A 13,094-nucleotide genomic window follows, 5' to 3' on the forward strand; every position below is an offset into this window, starting at 1 on the left:
ATCAATTAAAAATCTTTATTCGTGTAGGGCTAGGGCCCCTTGCTATTTTTAAGCCCTGGGCCCCCAAAAAGCTAGATCCGCCACTGCCTAGTATGTATAATATTAAAAAACCAAAGAATTTCTTTGTAACTTAATAAATAGTTTTTTCTAAACATATTTTAATTGTCTTATTAATTTTATTAAAATTTTAATTAAATATTATGTTAAAATTTTTCAAGAACAGCTATTTAAAAATTCCGGGATTAGGTAAATATAATCCCGAAATCCTTGGATTGAAAATATAGCTCGAAATTGCAAACCTTACATTGGAGAGAACATATGAGCTGATAACAAAAATTCCAGAAAATTTTCAAATTGCATCTGAAAATAGTGGACTTAGTAATGGACAAGTTTATATGATTTCCTAGTAATTTGCCATGCATGCACAATAGAATCAAATAAAAGCCCTGGTCAGGATGAATTGAAAGATGATTTTGTCATCATTCATTCATTATTTATTTATTAGATATTTGTTTTCTTCGACCAATTTTTTCTTTTATTAAAATGTGAGGTTTGATTTGTCAAAGAAATTTGATACGGAGGAGGCGTTCTTTTACAATCAAAATATTCTATTTTTACATCTTAAATGCAAGACTTCTTTCTTTTTCCTTAAAAAACTTTTGTTTTTATTCAACTATTTTAACACGTTTTTTTCCAACTAGAACATTGTTATTATTTACACAATAAATTGGAAACTCCATTACAACTACTCCATTTTAATTAACAATAAAATAAATTTCTAAAAGTAAATAAAGATTATCTTTTCAAAATCTTTTAAAACAGATAATCCTCTTTCCGATGTTTTAATAAACAAGACTAACTTTTAATATCTCTTAATATTTCAGTCATAGTATTCAAATGTTAAATAAAAGCTTTTAAAAAAATTTCTCGTACATGTTAAATAAAAGTTCTTTAAAAAAATTTCTCATTTGTTCATAATTAAACTAGTAACTGTAGTATCGTCTCAAAAAACACAATAATTAGTGGACAAAGGCATTTGTCGGCGTATCTTAAAACATGGTAGTTCCTATCTTAAAATATGCTAGTGGGCATTTTGATTAATGGACAAAGGCATGGTATCTTAAAATATGCTAGTTCCTATATTAAAATATGCTAGTTTCTGTTTAAAAATATGCTAGCTCCTATCTCAAAGTATTCTTGTTCCTATTTTAAAATATGCTAGTTCCAATTTTAAAATATAGTAGTTCCTATATTAAAATATGGGGCGTAGTGATAAGGCAAATACTGTCTTTTTACCCCCATGTAGATTTTATTTTTGTAACACGGCATTGTATTCTTTTTTTACTGACGAAATTGATAAATAAATAAAAATCCTAGTTCCTATTTAAAAATATCCTAGTTCCTATATTAAAATATGGTAGTTCCTATTTTAAAATATAGTGGTTATTATCATAAAATACGGGGCCTAGGGATAAAGCAAATATTGTCATATATATATAAAACCGCATTGTATTCTTTTTTATTGACAAAAAATAAATCCTTTCTTAAAATACGGCCATTTTAAAATATTCTAGTTCCTCTCATTTTAAACACATAAAAGTCCTGCAAATTTTAACTTGTTTTATTTTTTTAGACGTTGACAGAACATTTTCAAAATCCAGTCTCTATAAATCGAACCGTGATTTAAAAAATGTAAATCTTTTTTGGGTGGAAATAATTCGGAGTAATTTTTTTTTCTAACAAATTACTTCAACTACAGTGCTCTAACATATCATCAAAAAGTTGTCAAAACAAAAAAAAAGTTGCAACAGTAAATTTAAGACTGCGTTTTAGGATAGAATCAGAGAAGTTTGAGTTATGATATAAAAAAACTTAAGGATTGATACCTATGTTTTTTTTGTTTGTTGAGGATTTAGAAACATTTGTATATGCCGAGGTTTAAAAACACCTAATCAAGTTCTTAGAGTGATATCAGCGTACAAACATCATAAACACCAAGCGACTAATTCATTCTACCACCAATGTGTGTTATTATCAAGTCGGTAACTAATTAATTCTACCACCACTGTGTGTTATTACCAAGTCGGTAATTAATTAATTCTACCACCACTGTGTGTTATTACCAAGTCGGTAATTAATTAATTCTACCACCACTGTGTGTTATTACCAAGTCGGTAACTAATTAATTCTACCACCACTGTGTGTTATTACCAAGTCGGTAATTAATTAATTCTTACCACCACTGTGTGTTATTACCAAGTCGGTAATTAACTAATTCTACCACCACTGTGTGTTATTACCAAGTCGGTAATTAACTAATTCTACCACCACTGTGTGTTATTACCAAGTCGGTAATTAATTCTACTAGAAGCGGTCATGCAACATTTAGTGATTTAAAGTTAGTAAAAATAAAAAAGTAGAAATGGAAAGATTTTACCCGAATTAATTGATGTTTATCGATAATTTGATTCTATTGATATAAAAGCCGATAATAAATTGACTGATAAAGTAACGGAGTTAGACAATGGAGTTTACTTTTTACTTTTTTGTTTGTTTTATCATAATTTTTTTTTATCAAACTATTTGCTTTACTCAATTAGTGTAAATAATCAGGTAATGGATAAAGTGAATACATTGCCAATAACACACAGTGTTATTAACACACAGTGTTATTAACACACAGTGTTAATAACCTAGTGTGTTATAACTAACACGCATTATTACTAACCTAGAATCTGAATAACCAAGGTTTTAAGTTTCACCATACAAATTCAGGATTTCATAGGATTTTGTAAACTGTAATAAAACATTCAAGTTGTGTTTTTAGGATCCAATAACAAAGTCACCTTTGCAATATTTTTTTTCGGCATGAAAACAATATAAAGTATTTCATAAAAGTCCAAAAAGCTTTTAAGTATTATAATAGTTGGAAGTTTATACCTATGATTTGACAATATTTTTTAAAATATGGAAACTTTGAGCAACCACAATGAAGCGGCAGGTGGAATGAGAATAAAAACAAGGTAAAGTTGTAAGTCTTGTAGAGTCAGAACATTTCATATCTGGTATTCGAAGTTTGGAATAATCTTATTTGGATATATGTTGGAATAATCTTATTTACTGATGATTAACTGAACTGAATTCAACAATGTTTTTAACAGAATTAACTGAATTTACAATCTTTAAAATAATAATAAATGGATTCTATCAATGGATTTTAGAAAAGGCGGAGGAAAATTGTGACATAAAGAAGGGGAGCGTCAACCACAATGAAAAGCCGATTGCGGTCAAGATTATAAAGAAAATTGTTTATGGAAAATTGGGTCTTAAAAAATTGTAAAAGGAGTTTTAATATTTTATTGAACATTTTTATTTATTTTATTATTCAAAATTTTAAATAAGAAAGTTGCAAAAAAAAAAAATTCTTTGAAAAGTTTTATTGAAAACTTTAATAAAATTTAGTATAGCATGAATAAAAAAAAATTAAATTAAATCACAAAAATATAATATAATTAAAAACAAAAATTAATATATATACATATATATATATATATATATATATATATATATATATATATATATATATATATATATATATATATATATATATATATATATATATATATATATATATATATATATATATATATATATATATATATATATATTGTAGATAAACATTTATTAAAAAAAAAAAATTTTAATAATTTCCTTTTATTAAATTTAATTCATAAAATAAATTTGTGTTTGAAAGATTTAAACCGTAATCGAAATTCTTTGTCTGTAAAACAGTAGATAATTGGAGCTGAAAGCGAATTTAAAAACGCTAAAAACTTTATTGCAAATTCTAAATAAGTTTGACTGACGGGATTTAGGTTCAAAAAACATTTATCTCTACAAAATTTACTTAGTATATAATAAACAATTGATGGTGTCCAAAAAAATGCGTAGCAAGTTGATAACAAAATCGAAATTTTTATAATATTTTTAGTGTAATCAGTTTTCTTCTGGTTGCCACATATTATATTGTTTATGTCATTAAACTTTTGTACATCTTTCATTTGTGGTATTGCTAGAACATTCTGTGTTACATCAGATGCTTTTTTAATTGGTACTTTCTCAGTGTCTTGAATATGTTTAATAATATATTTATAGAAGTACAATATTAAAATATACGGCACAAAACAATTAATTACAAGCATTGCTATTGTCCAAACAGTGTTCTGGCGATAAAAACATTCATCTTGACTAAGTAATTGTGGTGATACCTCAGGTAAGTAAAAGGGAATTGAACACAGTGTAACAACATAAACCCAAAGTGCAATTACAATAATTTTGACATATTTTACTTTAACCAACGCTTTATATTTAAAAATAAATGTAGTAGCGATATAACGATCTAATCCAATAAGTAAAACACAAAATATTGACATATAATATGTTATCATGTACGAAAATCGAAAAGAATCACATATAAAATTGTCCCCAGATCTATTTTGAATATTTATTTTTTTAGCAACATAGATTGGTATTACAAATATTCCTTGTAATAAATCTACAAACAATAAGTTAATTGTAAAGTGTATTGATGGTCTGCTAAGAATTTTCTTTGATTTTTTTATAATAACCAAGCTTAAAATGTTGATGGTGATGGCAGCCACTGCAAGCAAGCAAAGAGAAACAACTGAGAGATATTTAAATGGTTCGCCAGTTGTTGAACCAAAAGTAGAATTCATTTGTTATTCTATTAAACACAAATAAAATCATTTTTAATAAGCCCTAGTCATTAAAGTATATAATTAAAAAAAAAATTTATTTCGCCAAAGTTATTTTAAGTTGTCCAAAAATAAAAACATAGGGTGCAATCTCATGCTTTCTATAAGGTGTCATCATTACCCTATTTTTCAAAAAGAAAATATTGTTGGAGTAGACTTAAGTATCCTATATTTAAATAAGATTTTAGTAAGTAATTTATAGTAATAAATAATTGATAATATATAATAAAGAAAATCACGCGAGTTATTTTTAAAATAGCTATATATAAATCATTTAAAATAAGCTCAGAACTAATACATAAAACAGAGAATATTGACTTTTTTACTTTCTCCGTCATTTTTATTTATTATACAACTGGGAAAAAAAATCAATTTTCTCTCACTTAAATTTACTTTAAATATTAGTTTTTGTATTTTACAGACAAGTTTTCTTCTTAATGTAGTTTTTTTTTATAAATATTAAACTTTAACAAACTTTTTTTTTTATAAATAACAAACTTTAAAAAGTTATATGTTTTCATGTAAATATTTTAAAGGTGAAAAGATTTAAAGTAACTCACGTTTTTTTGTAAAAACTTGAACGTCGTGTTCATCCACTTCCATAAATGGTAAATATCAATCTAAGTCCTAATTCAATATTTTTATTCGATATAACGTAATAAAAATCAGTGAGATCAAAAATTTAGTAATAAAAAGTTAATCTGTAAAATTTTTTGAACAAATAAAACCACCTGTTATAAAAATATAAACGATAAAAGAACAATAATTTAACTTTCTATAAATCTTAAAAAAAAAAGATTTTAATTAAAGATTTAGATGTTTAAAGTAAGCAATTGGGTTTTCATGCAACCGTGATGTGTATCCTATAATATTTGTGCTTTAGATATATGTATATAAATACTTTTTGTTTAAAAAGCTGACATTTCTTGTGCGATGTTATAAAACTTTTTGGTCATAACCATAAACGTCTCTCTCAATATTTGGTTGAGGCGTCTATTGTTTTTTTTTGTACTAAAATATATTCATAATCTATTTGCATTTTCTAATATAACAATTATAAATTATTTATTCTTGTTATAGTATAACATTTATTTCTTACTCAACATTGAACATTCAATATTCTTCAGTTATTATTTTCAACATTTGCTTAGCATTATATTCAATATTCAATTAACATGCTCGTTAATTTTGTACTCATTTTGTTTAAAGTAATAAACTGAATTTTTATTTAACACTATATTTAATATTTATTCAACGTTATTTTCAATATTTATTCAACGTTATATTCAATACTTATTCAATGTTATATTCAATATTTATTCAATAGTATATTCAATATTTATTCAATGTTATATTCAATATTTATTCAATGTTTTATTCAATGTTACATTCAATATTTATATTCAACGTTATATTCAATGTTACATTCAATATTTGTTCAACGTTGTGTTCAATATTTATTCAATGTTATATTCAATATTGGCGTAGTTATAATTTATGAGAAATGAAAAATGTGAAAGATAGAAATCTTAATAAAGTTTTTATATCAATGTTCATCTGTCGTCTGGAATTAATAATAAAACATATAAAAAATTAGAGTTGTTTATAAGTCTGACATTTTTTTTTTAGATATATTTATACATATGGAATGTTTTCACGAAAGAACAATTACCAATCAACGTATGGACGTCGAAAGAAAACGTAGTAATAGATAAGAAAAAAAGTGCATTTGCGAGTTGCTAAAATAAATGAAAAATTAATTGATATAAAAAAAATACTTGATGTGTTATAAATATTTATTTAAAATTAAAAACTTACAAAATATATGCTTAAATGTTGTAACTTGATCTTTTTTAAAAAAATTCAATAATTTTTATAATGAACACTGCTTCTTCATAATGAATAATGCTTCTTCATAATGAACACTGTTTCTTCATAATGAACACTGTTTCTTCATAATGAACACTGTTTCTTCATAATGAACACTGTTTCTTCATAATGAACACTGCTTCTTCATAATGAACACTGCTTTTTCATATTTAATTCGCTTAATAATAATAAAAATTAACAACATGTTTTGCTTTTTTTTTGTTATAAATACAAAAACTGGGTATAACAGATTTAGAAAAATAGATCCAACATTTTCCATCCAGTTAATGTCAAAAAATAAAAACTGAGCTTGATGTTGTAACTCATGAAACGAGGAACGATAGACATATCATATATCAGTCACATGATTAGATAAAAACTGTAGAAGAAAAGGAAATTATAACTTTAAAGCAATAAATATTTATTGGTAATCTTTATTAAGTAGAGAAAAGTGAAAAAAATGTCAAGATAAAACAAATTAAACTTTTTTCAATAAAAAACTAAGAAATATTTTTTTTCAATAAAAAATTTATAATGAAATTTTAATGTGACTTTTCTTTTCTACAAGCTGATTATTTTTAAACCTTCAAAAAAAAAATTGTAAGATTAATACTTACCTCAGTCATCCCAACTTAAAACTTCTTTAAGCTAAATAGGTTCAAAAAGGTAAGTTTATATTTTTATGCATGAAGTAATAAATTTTGAAATCATTGAAGGCTTTTACTGTTAAACTTCTCCGTTGCTCAACATGAAATGACTGCTTTTAACTATAAAGCCACATTCAATTTGATATAATTGATGCAGATGATACTGTCAATGGTTCAATCTACTATAAAGCATGCAGTGGCATGATTGCCAACTCCAAGGAAGAGACAAAGCTTCACTGGATAGAAAACAATAGGAATTAAGATTTTTTAAAGCACATTAAATACATTAAACCCAGCTTAGTTTCCATTTTATGACATTGATAAGATGCAAAATGTTGTATCTATTTTTTTAAATCTGTTATATCCAGTTTTCGTGTATATAAAAATAAAAAAAGCAAAACATGTAGTTAATTTTATAACTATTAAGCAAGTTTGAAAAAGTGGAGAGTGCAAAACAATTTTTCAATTTAATTCACAAACCTAAAACCAGCAGAACTTTCAAAAAATCGAGTGATCCCTAGTTGCCTCAATCTTTAAAGTTGATCACCAAAAGAAAAAAGAAATTGTATTTTTTAAAATTAGATAAAAATTCATTAATTTATCATTTTCATAAAATTTTTTTAATTTTTAAAGTTTTATTTAAGTCTTTTTTGATGAGAACTTATGATATAATATTTCTCCAAGTATTGCAAGTACTGTAGGATAAACAAGGGTAGAATGAAATAGAGGTTATTAGTATTAGTAATATAATGATTGAGCAAACATTGGTGGGTTTTTTAGGCACCAATGTTGGCCTAATGTTTATATGACTAGCGACAAAATATTTCCACATGTTATGGAGTATTATATAGCGCAAAAACACTATTAAATAAAGCTATTTAAGCAATATTTTACCAATATTGACGCAGATATTTGTACAATATTGTAAGTCAATATTAGCGCAATATGGTCCAATCTAGCCTTTTAATATTGTCCAATATTGCTCTAAATAATGCGCTACTATTGATGATAATCAATATTAGCGCATTTTTATAAATAATATTGAATTTACTGGACCAATATTGCTTGCTATATAATAGTCACTTAGTTATTTCAGTCAAGCATCAATATTTTGTTGCTACTAGAGTAGTCACTCAGTCATTTCATGTTGCTAGATCAGTCTGTTGTGTTAGCACTTGTATTAATAACTAAAGTGTAAAATAGCATAGTTTATTTATATCAAACACAATGTTGGATATAAATAAACTATGCTATTTTACACTTTTTAATAGAACTGATGGTTCTATTAAAAAGTTTTATGAGTATAAAATTTTTTTTATCATCATCCAAGTTGAACTCTTTTTTGACAAGAGATTAAACAGTTGCATCAATTATAAAGCCTTCAGCTGTATATCTTTGTGAATAAAAAGATATGTTGAGTTTAAAAGTACTTTATATGGGGTATTTATACAACAACTTTTGATTACCTAATATAAGAAAACTTCATTTTTGCTGAACCATCATCTTTTATTTTAAGTCAATTGCTTTTTTTAAGGTATTTTTTATTATTAAATTTTAATGGATTAAACAGTTAAGTTGCTGTTTTTTTATTTGTTCTTATTTTTCTAGTTCTTCCAACGTTCTACTCTTTTTTGATTAAAACATCAGGAAACGAAGCCGAGACAGATTAAAATAAAGATAAGATTGATATTAAAGATTTATTTATTAACAGTGTTTCAAACTGCAACACTGTTAATCCCTTGGAGATTAATTCCGAACCAAGGAGTTCTCAAATAAATAAATGTTTGTATAGTTATTAAATGTGTTTGTATTCTTCTAAATCATTCAATCAACGAATTAACGATATCAACCTGCAACCGTTAGTGATTGTGCAAATAGAACTTTACAAAACATTAATAATTCCAAACTTTACAAACCTTAAAATGCCCATAGGGAATTGTTATTTAACAATCATAACAATTAAGAAATTAATTTTTTTTATATAGTAAATCTTTAAAAATCCTAGCAAAAAAACAAAAAAATTTCCGTCAATGACTAGAATGCAGTCTTGTTAAAAGCTGGAAAAAAATTCAACAACTTATAGAAGTGTTGTTTCAAACATAAATCTCTGGTCGAACATAAAATATGTGACTCAGAACCCTTATTATAAGATAAAGTAATAATAATACTTTTTTTTGTTGTTGAATACTGGAAAACGTAATAAATTGCTTCTAGTCTTCAACACCCATTCTACCCCCCACTTCCCTTTCAACTTTTTGATTTTAAATGATTGTACATTTATCTCATCTATTTCAGTGTCAGCATGAAAAAAATTTTAATTACTATACATTTGTCATACGTTTCTTGTGGTTATCTGGAAGCAGTTATGAAAATTATTCTTGAGTTAAGGGTATTTACGGAGCTTTTGCTCCAAATCATTGTATGCGTTTATTTTTATGTTTACGATAGCCAAACTTCCTTCATATATAAAGGAAAGATAGGTAATCTTTATTTTGGGATTTTACTTCAGTTAGTGTTTGCTCAGCCTATTTTTGAGTGGCAAAACGTCGAATACTGGAAAGGGTGTCAATCACTGGGTGGTTTACCCTAAGTAGTTTTTTAAAAATATTTTAGAATTTTTTAGTATAAATAGCAACAACATATAATACAATTTTGAAGTTCGTCACTAATAAGCTCGCCTGATTCTTACAGATGGAAGTTTTTAGTCAAAAAAAAGAAAACCTTTGTTAAAATTATGTTATTTTTTTTTACTATTGCATAATAAAAAGTGTGGTAGCCAATACCCATTTTTTGAAAAAAAAATGTCAAAAAATTCTTGCAATCAAAGTTCACTGAAAATAAAAATAAAAGGTATTAACTTGTTCAATGAAGCGAAACTTTGATTTTGTTTTTTGTTTTTCTCACTGTGGACATGTAGCTCGTAGCTCAATTTTTAGCGATGGAACAAAGTTTACACGTGTCACAAAGTTTACACATGTCTTAATAATTTTTAGCGATGTACACAAAGTTTACACATGTCTCAATATTTTTTAGCGATGGACGTGTCACAAAGTTTACACATGTCTCAATAATTTTTAGCGATGGACGTGTCACAAAGTTTACATATGTCTCAATAATTTTTAGCGATGGACACAAAGTTTACACATGTCTCAATAATTTTTAGCGATGTACACAAAGTTTACACATGTCTCAATAATTTTTAGCGATGGACGTTTCACAAAGTTTACACATGTCTCAATAATTTTTAGCGATGGACACAAAGTTTACACATTTCTCAATAATTTTGCGTCATTTTGGATACTTTTCATATTGCTAGAGAGATTGCTTTTTCTCTTTATGGAAGTTAAAGGGTCTGAACACGTTCTTAACTGGTGCAGAGGAACAAGTGCTGGTAAATTATATATTAAGTGCCCAAAATTGTGTTCTGCCTGTCACAAAAGATACCGTTTTATCCCTTGTTTCTTCGTTTATATCTGATGAAAGGAATTTCCTTGAGATAAATAGAAATCGGCCTTTTAAATTTAGACGAGTTGGGACATATAGTTTTATTTCATTTCATTAGGTATTTATTCTTCATGAAGAGACACCCAAATATAGTTACGCGTACCAGCAAATTTTTTAGCTCAGCAAAAATGAATGTTAGCAAGCAAGAAGTGCAGCAATGGTTTGCAGACAAAAGAGTATACTTGGCAGAAAATGATTTTCTTGACATAACAAAAGAAGCAAGCAGGAACTTTAATATGGATGAATCGGGTTTTTTAATTTTCATCATGAATTAAGAGGGTTTCGGCAGAGAAAGGCTCTAAAAATGTCAACTATGCAACTTCAACAAATGCAAAAAAACGTGTTACAGTGCTTGGTAAGTTTAGCCAACCTATTAAATCCCTTGTAAATATTTCTCTTATTATGCTTACATTCAATAAGTGATGAGTAAGAATAACTTACAACTTTATAGTTGCGTCTGCTCCCAGTGATTCAATAAGATTAGTGCAATATTTATCAGATATGGTTTGACCCCATGTCTATTAAATTCTTCGCTATGCCTAATTATTTTATTAAAATAATGGACATTAATTTGCATTCAACTAGATGTTTATTCTAAAGTTCAGGCTACATTTAGGTCTATTCCTTTCTTTCTTTTCAGCAAACTTCGGTGCTGATGGGTCTTTCCCTCCACCTTTAATAATCTATGCAAACATAAAAATTTTGACGAATGTGTACGAGGCATTTCCAGAGACGCTTGCTGCTATCGGGAAAAGCGAGTCTTGCTATATAAACAATGAGCTTTTATATGAATATTTAGCCAATGATTTTGACAGATGGCTTATTGACAATAATATACTAAGATCAGTCGTTGTCTGGTCAGACAAAAATGAATCAAGAATGAATCTTGTGAAACAGCTGACCGATCTGCAAATACATCTTATCTTGCTTCCTCCAAATACTACTCATTTCCTCCTACCTCTTGATGTTGAGATATTTGCCCCATTAAAACAAGCATGGGACTTGTGTGTTAAAGAATACAGCAATATGTACATTACTAAGGAAACATTTGCTACAGTTTTCCTTCCTTTTTATTGTTCTGCTTTGAGCAAAGACAAAATCAAAAATTCATTTAGAAAATCTGGCCTCTATCCATTTAACCTAAAAAAAAAAAATCCCAGATTACAGAAAACTAACAAAAGAGGTTGAGCATTATAGCGTGGCGTTTTTATTTGAAGATATTTTGCACGATGGAAAGGTGGAGCGAAGCACGCAAGTAGATCTCATTCAGAAGGTAAATGCTCAAACCATATCTGATAAATATTGCACTAATCTTATTGAATCACTGGGAGCAGACACAACTATAAAGTTGTAAGTTATTCTTACTCATCAAACTTTCAAACTCTTCAAGCTTTAAATAAAAAAACCAATAGCCATACAAACATTCAATCCATTTAAATTTGTACATATCTTTTACAGACGTTCATTTGGATGTGATAACTCGATCATTGAGTGTCCTCGTTAAGAATCATTGCGTTTTATCACTAGAGAAAAATGGTTTAATTATTTACAAAGAAGAAATGCAGATAGAATATCAAAGAGCCCTGTAGAAGAAAGAAGCCATGTAGAAGGTAGTATTTATATTTCCTTTAAATTTTATTAAAATAGCATAACCTATATTAAGTTACATGTATTCTGTAAATTTTTACCCTGACACTCCAATTTAGTATTGGTTTCTTGATTTTCAATTTCTTCTTTCTTTAGGTGTGACCGAGGAATCATTCCTAAAGTTAGGACAGTAGCTGGGACATGCAACAGGACATGCAACAATTAGGACATGCAACAATTGTCTTGACAACACCTCAAGTAGTTTAGTTTTTTTGCGGTCGTGGCGCATTGGTTAGAGCGCTTGCTTTAGAAACAGGAGATCCAGGTTCAAAACGAGCTCTGGACATATTTTTGCGTCACGGTAAGGAAGGAGGCGTGAACTTCCTGGTTAAATGAAAAAAAACACATCTACGGCTGTTGTTAAAAGAAAATTATGCTGTAATGCTAACAAAACAACAAAATCAAAGTTGAAAAATAATGTATCCTAACTTAGTTTGAATTGTAATCATTTATCCTACGCTGTAAAATATAAAGTACAGATTTTTAAATCTTTTCTTTAAAGTATTTTTTATATTTTACGTTGTAAACTATAAAAAGAATATTTATTCGTTTTGCTACGTATCATTAAGCACCTGTGTTTGAAGAAGTACTTAAATTTTTAAAAGTTTAATAAGTGTCTAATACTGGGGAAAAAAACGTTGTTCGACATTTA

At 27.1% G+C, this 13,094-nt stretch overlaps 1 protein-coding gene across 1 annotated transcript; it reads right to left on the reverse strand.

The window, feature by feature from the left end:
• Nucleotides 1–3,721: 3,721 nt before the first annotated feature.
• Nucleotides 3,722–5,440, reverse strand: LOC124816033 (5-hydroxytryptamine receptor 1B). The gene is made up of 2 exons (XM_065815432.1): nucleotides 5,336–5,440; nucleotides 3,722–4,744 (listed from the first exon to the last, which is right to left on the reverse strand). The coding sequence occupies exon 2, from the start codon at nucleotides 4,734–4,736 to the stop codon at nucleotides 3,729–3,731; it is 1,008 nt and encodes a 335-aa protein (XP_065671504.1). The 5' UTR covers nucleotides 4,737–4,744; nucleotides 5,336–5,440; the 3' UTR covers nucleotides 3,722–3,728.
• Nucleotides 5,441–13,094: the final 7,654 nt, after the last annotated feature.

The sequence above is a fragment of the Hydra vulgaris genome, chromosome 13, assembly GCF_038396675.1.
Source record: "Hydra vulgaris chromosome 13, alternate assembly HydraT2T_AEP".
Classification (NCBI taxonomy): domain Eukaryota; kingdom Metazoa; phylum Cnidaria; class Hydrozoa; order Anthoathecata; family Hydridae; genus Hydra; species Hydra vulgaris.